Here is a 19,764-nt window from a genome sequence, read left to right on the forward strand (position 1 = left end):
GTATTAAAGAAAAAAAAAGTTGACAAAGAAGCTTGTTTGCTTTGAACCGGTCGGTGGAAAAAAAAAATGTGGTTAAAAACAAAGTTGTTTTATTTATTTCATTTTATTTTTAAAAAGTTGTTTAAAATATTGTTCGTTTCTATATTTTTTTACCATTCATAATGAGTTATTATATTCTACAGATTTATTGCATGTTCATAATAAGAATATTTTTTTAAACAATAAAGAAATAGTCTGTTGGAAAATAAAAGTTTCTAATAATAAAATTGTCAACCAAAAAATTTGGTGGAGAGTAAATAGTAAATAATTGAACCAATTATATTATATTTGGGGGAAAATTACTAATGTGTTAATCTTTTATTATTCAACTATTTTTTTTTTTTAATTTTAGGTAGCTATTGTTTACAGTACTGCCCAGGGGTGGTATTCTGGATCTTCTCTACCCCCTAGATCAGTGGTTCTTTTAGTAGTGGATTTAAGTTGCAAATATAATGGCTAGATGTCAGCACCCTTGCAAAGTGAAGTTGTGTGGATTGCAGAGGATTCCCCTTGCGTGATTGCGTTTATACAGCTAATAGACAAACCCTGTGATTAAATAATATTTTATGTGTTTATTACGATAGTATTGTGTGTATGCTGTTTTCAACGAAAGTGCATCTTTAATTTATTTTTTTAATATTACAGTTTTCAACCTCATATTTGTGAGCTAGGTTTTTTGACATTAACTAATATTAAAACGAAGAAACGCGAAAAACTTGGCAATTTTGACGAAAAAATGAGAGTAGCTTTATCAAATATTAGACCTAATATCGCTGAAATTTGTGAAAGCCAACAAGCTCAGGTTTCACGTTAAATAATTTTCACCGCAAAAAGTTTCGTTGGAGTATTTATGTATTTTTTTCATAAATGTAATTTTTAACTTGTCAGTAATAAAATATTCTGTTTTATTTGTAATAAGAGTTATCTTTATAGGTTTTTTTAATCTTTCGTTTTGGTATACCGCGAATTTTCTTTATGATCGAAAATGCTCCGTGACTTCAAAAGGTTCAGAAACACTGCCCTAGATAGTGATTAATTTTAAGTTTTTTTTTTTATGTGACGACACTTTGCTTCATACTCGTATAATGACCACACTGAATATTAAACGTCAAAAAATATCAACGCGTGATATCAAACATGATGATTTCCATTTAGAACATTATTGCGACCATTACCCAAAACATTGATTTAAATTGAATTGACCAAACCGTATTACTTTTGTTTTCGTTTTTGAAGCAGTTTTACACACCATTTGACGTTTCGGTAGTCAGATGGCAGAAGGGACCATCTGTAATTTTCAAAAATGTTCAGGAGAGCTGAAATAAAACTCAATTTCAAGACTTCAATCCCCAAACTAAAATATTTTAGTGTTGTTTTTCAATAATGAATTACCATTTTAAATTATGGTGTTTTTTTAAAAATTATTCTATGTGTATTTACTGAAATACTGATTAAAACTTTTGAAAACAGAAAAACATACAAATGGTCCCTTCTACCGGTTTAATCATCAGTGTGCCCATTATATGAAGCAAAGTGTCTTCGCCTTAAAAAAATAAAAATCTTCAAATTGATCACTCTCTAGGATAGAGAAGATCCAGAATGCCACCCCTGCTAAGGCTAAATGTAGCGCGTGTTAAATTTTACATTTTACAGAACATTACTGTTTTATGCTTTGCCATCTGAATTCTTTTTTTTGCAATATAATATTTTATATTTGAGATGCAGAAATTACTTGTTGGCTTGGTAAATATGTGAAGCTCAAAGAACTAATACGAATTTGAAAGAAAAAAAAAACGATCTTTTTTTCAGGTACGACTTTTAGGCTTATACATATTATACCTAGATTACAGGCTAGGCTTTAGCAGATTAGAATATAATATAGCAAAACAATATATACTATACTCGTTTAGTAAGATGTAAAATAAAAAAAAATTTTTTACTCTCCGTATAAAGTATGAAATAATTTTTAGTCTCTAGAGACTAGTAAAAGTTATGTACGTAATTATTTCAACTGACAATACAGTTTTATCATTTTTAATATATGCACGTAAATTTACCCCTTTAAACATAATTTTGTTTACTATAACTCCCAACTCCATGCTGAGCTCCGACTGAGGTCCTGTGTTAAATTAGGACGAATAATATAATACAATAATATTGTTGTATAACAAGAACATCATTAAAAAATAACATAAAGAACAAACAAAGACAACATTTTTATTTACATGGAACAACAAACTCAAATAATTGAATAATCATCAAAGAGTTTCGAACTCAAATCCCTCTCCCCAAGGAAAATCCAGTGTTCAACCCCTCTTGAATTATTTTTTTTCATTGGGTTTTATAGGCTATTCCGAATATTGAACAGTCTCGGGCGTCTAGACGTGATACAGGTACATCTGAGCAAAAGTCGTGGGGGACTTTAAGTATTTGAGAAAACCTCGAACGAACATTTTTTCTGAGACCTCTCCTAATTATTTAACCACATTATAATATGATGTACTGTAATGACAATACAGTATATCAATATATACAAATGACTAAATTCAATTAAAAGTAAATAAATGTAAGATTCAAAATATGCATTAACCGTGAATATAGGATCAGCTCTACTTTGCTGAAGGCGTTGCATCTCCTTGAACTCTTTCATGAGGCGGCGTGCCCTCACGGAGGCGGCCAGGGCCCCCCCCGGGGGCGCACCCCGCGCGGCGCCCCCCGCCCCCTTCTGCTTTAGGGCGGCCCCCGCGGGACTACCGGGCAAGCTGGCGGGACCTTCGGCTGGCCGAACACCGTCCCTGAAAATAATCAAAAATGTTCATCAAACCAAAAGGGTATTTACAAAGTTTTGAAGGGGAAATTTTAATTAAAATCTGACATTATTTTTCATATTTTTCATTAATAGAATTTTGTCCAAGAAAATTATACTAGAAAATAGTTCAATAATAATATGATGTGTAAATTCTGCTTTGTATATGCTAGGTAACATGTGAACAAGCACACCTTTTTCTTATTTAAAATCAGTTTAATAACAGTTTAATATTCCAAAACATAAAAAGCTGTAAGGGACAGATATAACTTGTTTAGGAGGGGAAATATATGTATTGTTTAAACGTACCTACCTCTTATTTTTATTTATATATAAATAGCAAAGTTCATTTTGCAATATTTGTTTTAATATTGAAATAATGATTTAATGAACATTTATTTATCTTGCAATATTTGTTCCAATATTAGAAAAAAGTGACCAAATATGAATACCATTTTATTTTCTGAACAAAAAAGAAAACCGTTGTACAAATCAAAGACTTTTTATAGTAATCGTGTTTATTCATACATTTTTCTCGAATTCCTTATAGTTTTAATAATGATTAAAATGATCAAAATTGTTCAAAAATCAAAATTACGAAAAGGTATCCATTTGTGGAATAGGTATCCAAATATGGAACATTGGAATAAGGCACGAAAAATATTAAATAAAACAAAACAAAAATAATATTTATCTTCTAAGGGACCAGGTCTACTTCCAAAAATCCAAGTATTTTATCAGCGCACGGCAGTCATTGTGTACCCAGAACCTACACAATAGACATTTGAACAAAATCTCTTATTGTCTGTTCGGAAATGGTTGTTGAGTCTCAAGGGTCTTTAGTTTTATTTTTTCCTAAGTTTGTTTTATATTCTGTTTTTTTATTATTGTTTTTAAAATTTTCAATATCGAATCATTTTTTTAGGGTAACATAAGCTTTTCTGTCCCCGTTAAATATTTTCATATTTTTGTTTGGCTCATTCTTTTGTTTTTTTTTTTCAGTGCGACGACGATATTCTAAAAATAAATACAACAAATTAAAGTAAAAAATATTCTACCTCCTAAGTATTAGAACCCACACATGGAATATATATAATAATTTGACCTCCAGTGACTGTCCATATTTGGAATTATTTATAAAAAACAACACACAAACAATTAAACGTATGAACGTATAAGAACAAATACAAATTAAGAATAAGAACAAAGCAAAATTTATTTTCCTTTCTTAAACATATATTCTTTGTCCCTTGCGGCATTTGAAATTTCCCCGGGCAATATTATGTTAGAAGGTGATATTATATTTATATACTCGTAATATCATACTTCAGGAGGTAATTTTTCAAAAATAGTTAAGTCCAAAAACGAGTTTTTTTTCAAAATATTTTGGTACATTAATTTTCGAGCATCGCTTTTGCTTCAAATGAATGAATAACACTTCTATTCGCACAAAAATGTAATGTTTTTAACATAGAATTAAGAATAGTCCAGAAGGAGCGTAGAATCATATTTGAATACATCGTTTTGCATTTGCTAATTACACATTCACTTGCTAATTACACATGAAATGTCTATTATACCGCCCTGTTTCTACACTTTAAAAGGACACAACACGGCATAGTTGAATTCAAATCAGGAGTTGCGTACTGAGCGACGTCTACAAATAAACTAATGGGTCAAAACGTAAACCTACTCATTTACGATTAGTTTAGTCGCCTTCTGTTTTACGTGCGTATGTGGTTTCTGGACTATTCTTAATTCTATGGTGATTAAATGAATAAATTTCAAATTTGGTCAAGTCCCTCACTGTTCTGCTTCAATATAGAAACTCTAGAAACTAAAAGTCACATTTACTCAAATTTAACAAAACTGAACATGACCATTTTTGAAAATTACCTCCTAACTTAGGTATGTAACTATGTTTCGGTACTGCAAATTAATGCGTACTAAATAAAATCTAAATAAGTTTACTAAATAAAATAAATCCTCTGGTACGGCTTTGTAAAAAACGTCTGTAACAAAATCCGTATTAAATTTCCCTTCGTTTTTTCCCTTTCTATCAAAGGATAATAATCTGAGGTTCCGTACTTTTTATCATTAGAATTCCTTTCCGCTTGAAATTTTAATTACCCCTATAGCCGCGAGCATACCACCCGTGTTAAAAATAGACTTTTAAATTACTTCTTTTTTAATAAATCAGTAGTACGTAGGTGGTAGGCCTAATCGTATAACATTTAAATAATTCGCAATCGTAATGAGGAAGTTCAATGCTACGGGAAATTGGATATAAAAATAAATGTTTTCTTACGCGCGGTAAGAATTAGAGCATTTAATTGTAGTTTCTCGAAAATGTATGAAAAAAATAATAAAAGTGAATTTAATACAAATGAACTACTTTGAACGACCTCACTAGTTCTCCAAAATCGACCAATTATAGAGCGTTCGATAGATTTCTGGCTGTCGGGAAACTAACTCACCAATCAGGACAACTCACCAGAGAGAACCTGTGACGTCACAGGCGGAGTAATTAAAAAATCACAAAACTGAAAAAAATCATAGCGCCGATAATACGATACATAAAAAAAAAAACATTTTTTAACTTAGTTTGATGGTCTATTAATAAATAAATAATCACTGAACTTCCGCATTCCCGTATCTGCACACAAAATACCCACCAAATTAATTATCAACAACACGGTGAGCGCCGTGGCGTAGTTGGTTAGACGGCCGACTGTGAAACTGGCGTCGCGGGTTCGATTCCCGCCAGTTGCAAGAAAAAAATCCAAGAAAATTTTTTTCCTCAATTGGTCTGGGTGTTGTGGTGTATTTTTCATTACTTCTTCCAAATCCTCTATCCTACCTGCTGAGAAGCCGCAAAATAGAGGCTTAGCGGGTTATTCCTTTTTAAAAAAATAAAAAAAGGGTTTCTTACAAAAACTGCATAACTACATTTTTCTTACTGGGTTTTTGTGTCTTTTTACTCATCTAAGTCTTTTGTTGATAAGACAAAATAAAATAAATAAGGAGGTAAAAAAACAGTACTGAATTATTTTTTTTCAAATATATTTTTATAAATATTTGCGTTCTTATAATTTACCCAAATATTTAATTTTTAGTGCCATTTTCAACGAGTTGTAAATAACTCACTATTAGGAAGTGGAAATAAAGTTGGAGTAGAGTGGGACTCGAACCACGGACCATTGGTCCGTGAGTCCGAGACACTAGCCACAGGACCACAACCCGATTAATTTTACAAAAACTACATATCTGTGAGATTTTCATACAAAAACATCACATCTGACCATATATCAAAGTAGTTATGTTGTTGTGTTGTTTTGCGACAAAAATAATTTTGACAGTTTTTAAAAATGTCGGGCCGAGGTACCGTTTTACCTGACGATGTTGCTTTCAATGAAAGTTAAATGACTGAAACATGTAAACCGACTGAAATACGGCTGACGTTACTGAAGGCGGCATCCGCGGCGTAGTGGTTAAGACGTTTAACTTACGCACGGAAGGTTCCGGGATCGATTCCCGGTGAAAATACAAAAACGAAATGTGATTGCCTATTGGCCTGTGCAAAAAAGATTGTATCATAGTAATGGAAACAAAACGCCGATGTCCATCATCATTATTTATTTATTTATTTCGACGGCTTACGCCTTTGACAAAGTATAAAATAATATTAAAAAACAATTATTATTATTTTTTATTAAAAAAAATAAAAAAATATTTGCGTTCTTATAATTTACGCAAATATTTAATTTTGAGGGCCATTTTCAACGAGTTAATAACTCACTATTAGAAAATAGTAACCAAGTTGGGGTAGAGTGAGATTCGAACCACGGACCATTGATCCGTGAGTCCGAGACACTAGCCACGGGACCACAACCTGGTTCGGGACTGTCAAGAACATTCTTTAATAATAAAACAAAACACCTGAACACAGTATAAAAAAATATAGATACATGAAATAAAATCAGCAGAAAATAAGGAAATAATAGAGAAAAATTAAATAAGTAATTATAACATAGGTATGACGCAAATTAACAATAAATAAGGTCCATGAAGAAGTATAGAAATTGAAAAAATGACTTTTTTAGGCGTTGCCTAGTATGTAGGTGAAATAATTCAATTAGATGAATCTCACCCGCATAAATAAAGGTTTCAGCTCTTTAAATTTACAAACATCAACAGATGAAAGAATTGAAGGAATAGAGATGTTCAAATATGGGCAGAATGGTGAATGTTACACAGTGTGTAAAGCGGCCACTTAAACCAGCCATTGACAGGTCATAAGCCCTGTAGATGCCTAGACTTCTATATTACTTTCTCTTAAATGTTCTTCATCTCTGTTGTAATATGTTAATAAATAAAGTGTTAAAATAAAAAAGTATTGGAGTAACAGAGGCGATGTATCATAACATATACAGTAAAACAAGTATAACACTTAGTACATTTTTATAATTTAGAAAAGAAGTGATTAAAAAGTAATCATTTCAATTAACATAAAGATAAATTAAATAAATCCAAGTTTCCATGTTTATTTGCTAACATGTGGAACCGTGGAATGGGTGAGTATTTGGCATAGTTTGAACTATGCAAATCAACAGCAAAAAAAGTATTTTGTCTCGTTCCACGCTGTCTCACATAAAAATTCACACAATTTAAAAGTTCGGGACTGTCAAGAATATTATTTAATAACTTGAAAAGCAGCACTAAATCTTAAAAACTTGTGTGGGACCTTCTCCATACTATGATGTGCAAAGGACAACAAACGACGTGTTTTTAACCCGAAGAAAATATTGGAGCGTTTTATAAGCAATGCAAAACAGCTATGATAATCAAACAGGTCCGATAATAAAAATGAAGGAGGATTTTTCATATATTTTGGTCAGCTATAAGTACATTTAGTGGTACAAGCCTTGACAAAGAATTATTATAAGAAATAAACGGCCACTTCAGAAAGAGTTAAATTTATGTAGGAGATTTCGTTATCCAAACAAAGAAAGTGATTTGAGAAGACTTGTGAATTTTTAAAATTCCCCAAAAATTCTACAGTTCTATGAAAACCTTAAGTCCAATACAAACTCCAGCGTACCAGACCATGATTTTGACAGCGAGGACAACAGCAGCGGAGATAAAAATAATTAAATATGTCCGTTTTAAAATATTTCTTATTTTTCTTACAAAAACAACGTAAATGACAATATTTTACAAAAACAGCATAAGTACATGAAACAGTTTTCAGTTTATTTCAATATATTTATAGAAGTATTCTGGGCCAGAAAACAATGTTATTTGAAGAGAAAGAGTGTGATTTACAATGATGTGTTCAAAACAATACACATATTTCATTAATCGTTTTTAATACATAACGTTTTTTGCAGTTAATGAGAAAACATTAAAAGTTCAGTTATGCATTTTTTGTAAAAAACACTCTTCATTTGACACGTCTTGTCTTGTCCTATAGCCGGATCCTATTAGATCGGAATACAGTATAACATTAAAATAAATTAATGTAACGAAATTTATAAATCTTCCTTACAATGTTCTGAGTGCCAGATTTTAGCGTAATAACTTTTACGACTGTGCAGAAACTGGTTCGGAGCTTTTGTGAATTTTATTATTTTAAACGTTTTATGACAAGTGTTTTGATATGACTGATTTCTGGTGTAAGATCGGGGGTAAAAATTTTAGACTGGATTCCTAATTTATCGCAAAACGTTTACCTACATTGTAATGCTACAACTTGATTCCCAATTTCTAGCGCAGTATTTTACGACTTATTTATCAGATGGTTCTAAAATTGGAATTTATATTATTAAAGTTATATATAAAGGGAAAACATTTTGAAAAAAGAATATGAAAGTCTAGGCATTTACAGGGCTTATGACCTGTCAATGACTGGTTTAAGCGGCCACATTACACGCTGTGTAACATTCAGCATTCTGCCTGTTTAAACATCCACATTTCTTCAACCCATCTATTTGTTGACTTTTGTGAATAAAAAGAGCTGAAACCTTTATCGTGTGCGTGAGATTCCTCCGGCTGAACCAATTCACCTACTAGGCAACGCCTGAAATCAATTTTTCGATAACAGTATTCTTTTAAAGGCAAAGAAGAAATTAAGGTCATGAAAATATTTTTTTACAAAAATAATAAGTAGGTACTCGCTAACATAATAGATAATGTATGCATAAAAATTATCGTAAATGAAAATCGATGATGGATAGTTTTTATAATAAAACAGACACTATACAACTAGAATTGGTGTTCATTTATTGACAAAAACATGAACCATTTTTTAATTTTATCTTTCTTCTCTTGAACAATTTACAGTTTGTCCTTCACATCATTTCAAATTTCTGCCGTCAATAATATCTGTACCTCAGAGGCAGACGGATGCAAAACAAACGTCAAATGTTTAACTAAAGCCTAAAGAATCTATTTTCTCTAAGTGATTTCTGATAATTTATAGTATTAATTTGAATTTTCAGTATTTTAATACATTGGTTCTTTCATTATAGGACTTACAAAATCAATGGACATGATCATAAACTGGATACAAAAGTTGAAATGTAATTTCATCAAATTCTGGATTAGCATCCGTCTGCCTCTGAGGTACAGATATATACTACGTATGTGTATAATATTGTTGCGATAAGTAGGTACGCACCTGTGGTAGCCATGTCGCAATAAACCACGGCGCGCGGGGGATCCGCTGGGCCCCCCCACCGCCGCGCCCGACCCCTCCCCCTCGCCGATCTTCTCAGATGAACGGAAAAGCTTTCGGAACGCTGCCGCCACCTTTTCCTTCGAGCGTGACGTCATGGCTGGCAACACTGAGCGCGGGAAACAAGCGAACTGTCAAATAATCACTCTTCGCGAGAACTCTAGAGCATTACTAGATTTTCACCGATAGCGAGGAATCACGATTCGCTATCACCTTTTATCACTTCACTTCACATCACGGTGCCAAAGATCCACGTGAGAGGTTGCGCGAACTTTAGATATAATTTATTTAGCGATGATCGCCGAGCGTGACATTCGCCGGTAGAGCGCGGCGCACAATGCAGTACTCGTGGTGCACTTTTCACTTTATCGCGGCTGTGTGTGTGCTAAGTACAGTCTGCCTTTTTGTTCTCTCGGCTCTGGAGTGCCCCCCGCCGAGGTGATGGTAGACCGAGTGGGAGAGTGAGAATTAGAAACGGGAACTCCAACTTCCAAAGGGTACGGCGCTAACCGCAGATCTGCCGCGTGTGAACGCTGAAGGCCTGTAATGGATAAACAGATATTTTAAAAATCTAGTATTGACTATTAAGGCAGCATACAATTATAACATAATTATAAATATTATTGGCAGTCAACATACGTAATTACTCAAAAAGACAAAAAAAAAAAAACAAACAAAATGTAGCTTTTTATGGCTTTAAAAATCGAACGTTCCAAAAAGGCATTTTTTTTAAAAGGTACCTAGATAGGTACCGGGTAGGAACTATATTTTAAATAGTCCATACTGTACACCAAAAAAAATTGTCGGCCTCGTGGTGTAATGGTTAGCGCGTTTGCCTACCAAGCACGAGGTCTCAGGTTCGATTCCCGCCATGGTTGATATGAAATATTTATTTAAAAGGGTACTGGTACCTGAATCGTAAGACTGATCATCTTATCTTCATGTAACAAAAAAATAAAATGAAGATACGCTGCGATTGGTGTATCAATGCAGTACCCTATGCACCATTAGGTGCGTAATGGAAATGATGATGACGATAAAACAAAAATATCGAACTTATTCTACCTTATCATGTTTATTTCATAACCCCTGTCCCTGGAAATAATTTCTTCACAAATTATTTCCAGGGTTTCAATTATTGCAATAATTTTGCGAATTTTAGGTAAGGTATACTTAAAAACATCGATAATCTCGGAACACAAAATATTTGAGTTGGTTTTATTTCAATTTTATTTTATATATTTTTTTATACATTTTAAATATTTTTTTATTGCATGTTCTTTTTTATATTTAATATGCCATGTATTTTTTTATAATGTTTTTGATCTGTGTAGTATTTATGGTAATATTGATTGTTAAAATTTTATACTTATATTCGTCCAACTCAACACAGGACATTGGTTCCATGGAGACTTGTGTCTCAATAAATGTCAAATGAAAATACACGGAGAAAAAAAATGTATTGATTGACGCCTTGCAAACCTAATAAAACAATACAATATTGTGTTCTTTTTAAGACAAATAATAAACGTATTGTATTTGAAAAAGCTGAGCGGAAAAGCTTTGAAAGACTAATCTACCGGTGTGCGTTATTACGATATTTTTGTGACGTACGACTAATTATTAATACGAAATATTAAAAAATAAATACTTTAATTCTGTTTTTATATGTATGTACCACATTGTTCTAGGTGTAGTAAAATGGTTCAAGCTTAGAGTAATAATCTCTAAGGGTTTATTTAATCATAGACAATCAAAGGGTTTGGCCTTAAATGAGATATTTCAGGCTCGGTCAATATAAGATTCGATTGCAAAGCAAAGAAATATCGCATCAATGTTTTAATGTAGATTCAGATGAATTTTCTTTTAATGAAATCATGTAGTATAAGTAGTAGAAAAATGTGTATGGAATGAGGAACTTCAGCCCTACGGGAAATTAGATACAAAAAATGTTTTCTTACGCGCGGTAAAAATTAGAGCATTAAATTGTACGGCAAAATTTCTTGACAATGTACGAAAAAAATAATAAATAATATTTTAATAAAAACGCACTACTTTGAAAGACGTCACTGGTTCATATGAACCATCCAATGATATGAGAGCTTTGAAGGATATCCGGTTTGGTCACCGTAAACGAACCAATCGGAAGAACTGTTAGAGAACAACCTCTGATGTCACACGCTGAGTTATTTCAGAAATACAAAACTTTAAAAATCATAGCGCTGATAATACAGTACATAATTATTATTTTTTAAACGGCTTAGTTTAATATATATTAACAAATAAAAAAAGACTCTTAACTTTCTCATTTAGAATGATTACACACAGTTTTATTGAATAGTATCTGGCGAAATTGTGCAGTATTAATAGTGTACAGTGTACACTATACGCTATAAAGTGTACACAAACGGAGTACAAAAGCGCCGACCTCGGGCAGTAATGTGTGACTAGTAGTAGTATCAAAAATACTCCATGATTTGACCGGCTGACCTAAATAATGATATGAATCGTAAGGAAAATCATTCAGTTTTATGCTTTTACTCTAAATTAATTATTAATTACTAGCAGACAACAGTCGGCTTTAGCCGACTGTTCCATGCTAAGAAATTCGGCCCTTCGGGCCTCAGTTGATCGGCCTCGGGCCTCAGTTGGTTAAGATCTTTAGCACCTTGAAATATCGCCCATTTGGGCCTCACATTTTTTTGTTCACAGCAATCTAAATGCGATAAAGAAGAATTTGTCATTCAGAATAATGCTACCGAAACCGCACAAAATATACAGATATAATATATTCAATATCTACACAAAAAGTTCGGTTAGTAAGCGATTAACATTGAACAGCGAAGAATCTGAAATTAAAAATAATAACAGTCAGCTACCGCTGACTATTACATGCTAGTTAATTCGGCCCATCGGACCTTATAATATAATCACCCCACTGGGCCTTAATGAATTTGTTCCAAAGGCCTTGGCTAATTAGGATCTCGGATGCGCTGTATAAGTTATGCATAATACAAAAAAATACATTTTTATCAATCACTTTGAAAACCACCCTTGGGGGATCCATTACGAAAATTGAGCTTTATACGTTATATATAATAATAATAATAATAAAAGACATGTAGGGCCTAATTTATAGAACAAGTGTAAAATTATGTCAAGGCATCGTGGTAGAATAGGGATAGTATTGTAAAAATTCTCAAACCTCGCATAAAGTTATACTCAGTATAAAGTTGAATTAGCGACCAGGTAATATTAATTCCAGGGACTATGAAATATTCTAGTGTAAAAACACCTTTTTAAATAAATATTTCATGCCTTAAACCTCCCTAAATATTTTAGCCCAGCGAACACTGATATTAGCAGAGTGTATGTGTGTGGTACCGAATGTCGAGTATCAAACTACAGAGTGCAGAGCACATTGAGCGCTGAATGGTTGAGTTGCCGTTAGTTTCAGCAATCTGCAGTAGTGTTTGTTACTTGACCCATTTTCCCCGCCTGCTCTGTACCACTGTACCTAAGCCTGGTACCTACACAGCACCTTCTGACACTATTCCATCGAGTAAATAACGAATACGCAGGGAAAAGGAAATAGCCCGATAAAACGTCATTAAAAATATCTATATTTTTAGAATGCGCCGCCAGAAGCCGAAATTATCACATTCAAAAAGTTTGCAAATACTGCTTCTGAATCGAATACAAATGAGTAAGAACTATTTTTAAAGGCAACATATGCATTGTTTTAATTTACCTAAACACACTACGGAGAAAATGGGAATAAATAATCAAATCAGGAAGTTCAGTGGTTGATTGGAAAAAAATATTTGTTAATAAATCATCAAAAAATAATAATATTTTTATGTATTGTATTATCATAAATTTATTTTTGAAATTATTGTAACTTTGAAATTACTCCGCCCGTGACGTCGCGAGTGCAAGTCGGTGAGTTTTCTGGATATTTAAAAGAAGAGCCCCGTACCTGTCAAAAAGCGTTAAACGTTGAAAAATTTGCTACCCGTAAACCGGAAATCACAACACATAACAACGTTATAATTTATTTATTTATTCATTTAAAATTACACTCATTTAAATATAAGTGAACTTATTAAGACTTTTAGGCTGTGTCCGTGTCAAGCCATAATAAATAACAATAAAAAATATATCATTTCAAATATAATACCATGTGATGCAATAAAACAAAAACCCATAAAAAAATAATAATAATAAAAATTCCAAAGAATACAATTAAAAAAATATAATAAGACATTAATATTAAAATGTAAATTATAAATTATACACATTTAGATTCATACATAATCAAATATACAAAATTACAGTATCATTGAAATAAATAGTAGTAGTGAAAAAAAAAACAAAATGAAAGTATCATTGAAATCAATAGAAAAATAATATATATATAAAAACATAATTGAAATGATAATTGAGATATGTTTTCTATAAACTCACTCTACACTGTAGTAAGAAATGTGAGTAATAAATAACATGCCAAATGAGATTGAGTGCTAAAATAAATAATACAAAAATACATAATTTAAAAAAAAAAACAAAATATATAAAAAGCAAATTAAAGTAAAAGTATGGAAAGAAAGCAGATTTGTCAATTTTTGCTAATTGCTAATCTCGAACTTTAAAAAAATTGACAACCTCGTTGATTGATTGATATGTTATTGTTCACCTAAACCTGTGACGTCTCAAAGTAGCAGTTTTTTTTCATGGGTTTTTAAGAACTTTGCCTTACAATCAAATTTTTACCGCGCGTAAGAAAACATTTTTACATCTAATTTTCGCTGGACTTCCTCATTATGGTAGGGCGAGGCTCGAATCTCAGAATTCTGATTCGGAATCAGAAATATTACCAGGAAACCGCAAACCGATTTGAATTATGTTCGTATTCATTAAAAAACAGGCGTGACATTGGTAATGGGATCAACTAACTTGGTTTCAATTATTGGTAAAAAAAATAGTCAGCGAAAAATACAGAACAGCGTAATTTAATTATTGATAATTAAGAACGTTATTGATTACTCTGTGCGATTAATGAATATTCAATAACAAAAAGCGCATTGTTTACATATTCTCAATAAATATGCAGTCTGAGTCAAATAACATTTTGCCTCTTCCCTACAAAATCATTTTATATTCAATGCTCTTATTCTAACTAACCTCACGGACATTTTCTATTCAATGTGTTGCATCAAAGCCATTAGTTAATAAAATATGTCTGTATATTCTACTACTACCTACCAGTTCAAAGTAACTTCAACACTTTATCAACTAACGCAATTAATTAAGGTATGATTTTCTATACATGGGTTGTGTAAGCTAAATGCTAATTACTAATTACGCCGAAGATAAACATATGTAACATGTACATAGGTTGCCATTTTTTTTAGCATAACGTTTTCAAAGTCGAGTGTGAAGAGTGTTACGTAGAAAAGTTTAAAAAAATAGTTTTAGAAAACAATTGAACAAGAAAAAAAATATTAGAAAACAGCACGAAAAGGAACGAAGACACAAAACTATCAGATTATCGTAAATACGTAAAAAAAAAACCGATATTATATCCGGTCGTACAAATCCATACTACACGGTAAAATTAGAGTGGAGTTATTTTTATTTTATTTTTTTATTTTGTTTATTACTCGTAGGTAAATATCTTTTTTTAAAAAATAGAGTGGAGATTAGTCGGCCTTGTTTCGTAATAATTATTAGAGATGAAACGGATAGTGGTTTGGCCGGATACCGGATATTTGGCGAGCCCCTAAGTCGCATAGCCAGATATCCGGTCGATTGTCGCTGTTTTGCACGCAAATATATTTTTGATTTAAAAATCATTTTTGATAAACATTTATATATCCCGGTCAAATAATTTTTCTAGAGTGTATACTGAACTGAAAGACAATTTTTCTAATAATGAGGGTTACTTCCCTTTACCCAAACACGGTAGATATCAATAAGTCAATTTGGTGGCGTTGATTTCATGAAATTTTCACAGTTTAATGAATATTAGGTATCCGCCGGATTTTAAGATACTATTCAGATACCCGATAGTTACCGGATATCCATTTCATATCTAATAATTAGCGCGTTTGCCTGGCATTAAATAAATAAATTAATAATTCAATAAAAATCAGTCCACCCAATGTAATTTTACTGTTTCGTATGTGTACGATTAGTCTTAAAGGGGCCATAGGAAAAATTCAATACAGGTACACGTAAAAAAAAAAAAGATTTATTTTAAACAAAAATATTTTAATATCAAAATATTTGTACCCTTTTAAAACATTTGTGAATGGTGATTGTTTTCCAGTGTATAATAAAGTATTAGTCAAACCAGCCAGTAAGCCATTTAAACATTCGGACTTCTATGTTTGTATTTTCCACACTGAAAAATGGTAACTGAATTCCCCATAACCAAAAAATTAAAGGGGCTCTAGTCACGCGACCATCATAAAAGAGAACACTCAAAAAATGTTACTTAACTTTTGATTCGATGAATTGGTTTTTGACTTACAATAAAAACCAAACCGAGTAAGAATAGTGATGGTATTTGAAAAGGGATACGTAGGGCCCAAAACAGCAAAAAAAAGTGAGTTTGAGAATAGAATAATTTATTTACTAAAAATTGCCTCTGGTTCAATTGACTGTCCTGAACTACGAGTACTATGCAAACTTTCTATCAATGTTCCTTCCAAAGTTTTAAGAAATAACCCTCTTCTTTACATACCTCTTGTTTCATCTAATTATAGGCAAAATTAATATTTATGGCGAACTTTTAATAATTTAAATGTAATAAATAAATCATTTAACATAGATTTATTTGCAAATAATCTTAATGACGTGCGGCGTTTGCTTTCGAAATAATTCGTAGTATTTTTTAGTTACTATTAACTTTATGTTCGAGAATCTTTTTAACTTACTGTGATGCTGCTTGTGAAAACCTGTAATTGGCTTATTTGTTATTTGTTTTGTTATGTATATATATAAGATAATTTTAGCTGTTGGTTATCCAAATGAATAAAATAAAAATAAATAAAATAGGTATCTCGAAAGAACCTTGGGTGTGCGGTGGTTTGACATTGTGAGGAATAAACTAATAAGATAACGCACGCAGCTAACTCCGGTGACAACTGTAGTCAAGCGAAGGCGATATGGCTGGCTGAGCCATATACTGCGGATGCATCAGGTTCTTGACGTCCTGTACGTCCACTGCTGACTGTTCGTCGGCAGTTTATGTCAGAACTGCGGGACGTAAACCTTACTTGGGGGGACGCACAGGAGCTGGCAGCCTATAGAGATGCATGTAGGCTTTTTGTGGGCACCGTATGCTCCAACTAGGGAGCGGACATGGATTCATGATTTGAAAGAGGAAGTGAGGTTACTGATTGCATAATAAATAAAAACCATTAATGTCTTGAGCAAGTAGAATAATTTGTGTATCTGGGAAGCATGCTTTCAAGAGATGGGAGAGTAGAAAAAAAAATTGAAAGGAGAGTGAATGCGGGCAACAAAATGAACGGTGCACTAAGCGTAGTACTTTTTTTCTAGCCAATCAACAGGCTTGTGGAAGCCCTAATAGATTGGCATTATTGATAAAAAATATAAAAAAATTCAACTTAACCGAAACAATCTTTGTAATCTTAGAAATTATTAAAAAATACTTGCTAACAAAAATATGTTTATCGAAGCTAGACTGATAGTGCACAACGAAGTTTTAGTCCCAACACTTATGTATGGAAGTTAAACACGAAACTGGCAGAGGAAGAACGAAAGCAGAATGAACGTGGTCGAAATGTGATCTCTTAGACAAATGTGTGTGAAATCAATGTATGACAAGATTACGAATGATGAAATCAGGCGAGAGTGCAAGTCTGAGACAGGTATAATTGATAAGATTAAGAAAGGGTCACTGAGATGTTTTGGTCATGTAGAACGAATGAACGGCGAAAAAATGATAAAACAGATATGTTGGGAATTAACGGTAACGTAGGACGAGGACGACCAAGAAATACGTGGCATGGTCAGATTAACCAAAATCTTAAGTCTGATCATGTCAAAAGACAGAACCGAAGAGCATGCACGACAAGATGTTTGAATGTGGAAGAAGCTGGGAACGTATGTCAGGATTCAGGATAGACGTGTGTGGCGGTTTATCCTTTTTGTCTACCCCTACGTAGTAGTAGTAAAATACAATAACCGTTGCAGCACGTTATCGATAAATGACTATTTTATGGATAGATAATTTGGTCAGGTTGGAATACGGCGCGGGCGGGAGTGTCGAGAGGGCGAAGTGTCACGTCATACAAATTGATCACCTCACTAAATCACCTGTCACTTTTCTAAGTTCTCTCCTATCACCCCTTATCACTTGTCATACATCACGAATCCCCCCATACTTCACTTGCGTTGTTTCATTTTTCACTTGAACATATGCTGCATGTAGATTTTGGATCCATAATTATACAGACCGTTTATTACAGCACTATGTTACTAAAATATATTGTTAATTACATTTAGTTTAATTTTTTTGTTAATTTATTTTATACTAAAAAATATTTGTTTCATTTGATTATTTTGTCCCATTTATTTTTTATAATTATTATCGAATTAAAATATAAAACTTTGTTATTATTATAGGTTTTTTAAAATGTGTTTATTCGGTACACGTATTTATTTATGTTTTTTCTATAAACCGCTTTAAATTTTAGTTATGCGTCGACCAGTTTTTAGGTTACTACCTCTTCGCCAGGACTTATACTAAAGTAGAATCACTCGCGTTACTATTAAAACTGTAAAATTATGTAAGAAAATTACAGAATAATCTTAGAGTATATACATATTACTCAAAGAGAATAATTATAGAAAGAGAGAGAAATAACATCATAGTAATCATAATAATAACATTTTGAGACTTCCATATATCCTTCTCAAAAATGTTTTCCCTCTCTGTTGAAATAAATTTAAATATGAACAACTCCCTAGGGAGGAAATCCAGCAAGTCTGCAAGCATTTGGAGATAATCAAACATTGTTGAATTACTACCTGGTAAAAGAAGAAGTATAAAAATTGGGAAATTGTTTTCAGGCGTTGCCTAGTGGGTGATTTGGTTCAGCCGGATGAATCTCACCTACGTGATAAAGGTTTCAGCTCTTTTACTTCACAAAAGTCAACAGATGGAAGAGTTGAGGAAATGTGGATGTCCAAACATGAGCAGAATGGTGATTGTTACACGGTGTGTAAAGTGGCCACTTAAACCAGCCAATGACAGGTCATAAGCCCTGTAAATGCCTAGACTTCCATATATTCTTCTCAAAAATGTTTTCCCTCTCTGTTGAAATAAATTTAAATATGAACAACTCCCTAGGGAGGAAATCCAGCCAGTCTGCAAGCATTTGGACATAATCAAACATTGTTTTTAAAAGAGAGTTAAAAGTTAAATTTAATTGATTATTAATTATGCAAAGTTTTTATTTCATAGTTTTACATAATTCTAATATTTTAAGATTGTGTTAACGAATACAATTTTTATTAAAATGTTAAGTTTACACGCCCGTTTTTCGATTAAAATTGTGGTTTTTCGGATGTCAAATGATTTGCAAATTCTGAAAAGTTAATATTAAGACATTTTATATTATGTTTTACCAGTACAGATATTCCCCAGGGTATACTTATCTTTATAATGAAAAAGTTCAATTGAAATTGGACATAAAAAACGTTTTCTTACAAGTGGTAAAAAATAAAGCATCTAATCGTACGCGCGAATTTTCCACAAAATGTATGAAAAAAATAATAAATATAATAATTAATAAATGAAAGCGTTGTTATTTTGTGCCCGGAAACAGAATGGCGTTTTCCTGGGTAGCCATGTTTTTCGACGTTTAGCGTGTTTTGACGTTTAACGGGTACAAATAATTTGTTTTATAACTGCACGGGGTTCACATTTTAAATGTCAGAAACACTCACTGACCTGAGCTCGTGACGTCGCGGGCGGTCTAATTTCGAAGTTTCGGTGGTTTTTTAAAATCATTACAAACATTTTTAAAATCATAGCAATACATATAAATATATGTACTGCTATACATATAAATATATGTTCTTTTGTCTAAGACAGTTTTTTTTAAACAAAAAGCTACATGTTTTAATTGAGTTTAATTCCATGTCA

At 32.4% G+C, this 19,764-nt stretch overlaps 1 protein-coding gene across 3 annotated transcripts in view; it reads right to left on the minus strand.

The window, feature by feature from the left end:
- LOC148275319 (ubiquitin-conjugating enzyme E2Q-like protein 1) overlaps window positions 1–19,764 on the minus strand; it is a 119,621-nt gene that overhangs the window by 7,613 nt on the left and 92,244 nt on the right. For all 3 annotated transcript variants that reach the window (XM_088235852.1, XM_088235850.1, XM_088235851.1), the window contains 2 exons: window positions 9,525–10,122; window positions 2,630–2,834 (listed from right to left, as the gene is read on the minus strand). In XM_088235852.1, the coding sequence (XP_088091978.1) occupies window positions 2,630–2,834; window positions 9,525–9,679 (360 nt within the window). In that variant the 5' untranslated portion in view covers window positions 9,680–10,122. The remainder of the gene's footprint in view (window positions 1–2,629; window positions 2,835–9,524; window positions 10,123–19,764) is intronic.

Source organism: Micrasema longulum, unplaced genomic scaffold (assembly GCF_059751315.1).
Source record: "Micrasema longulum isolate JH-2025_06_02 unplaced genomic scaffold, ASM5975131v1 h1tg001461l, whole genome shotgun sequence".
In the NCBI taxonomy this organism is placed as follows: domain Eukaryota; kingdom Metazoa; phylum Arthropoda; class Insecta; order Trichoptera; family Brachycentridae; genus Micrasema; species Micrasema longulum.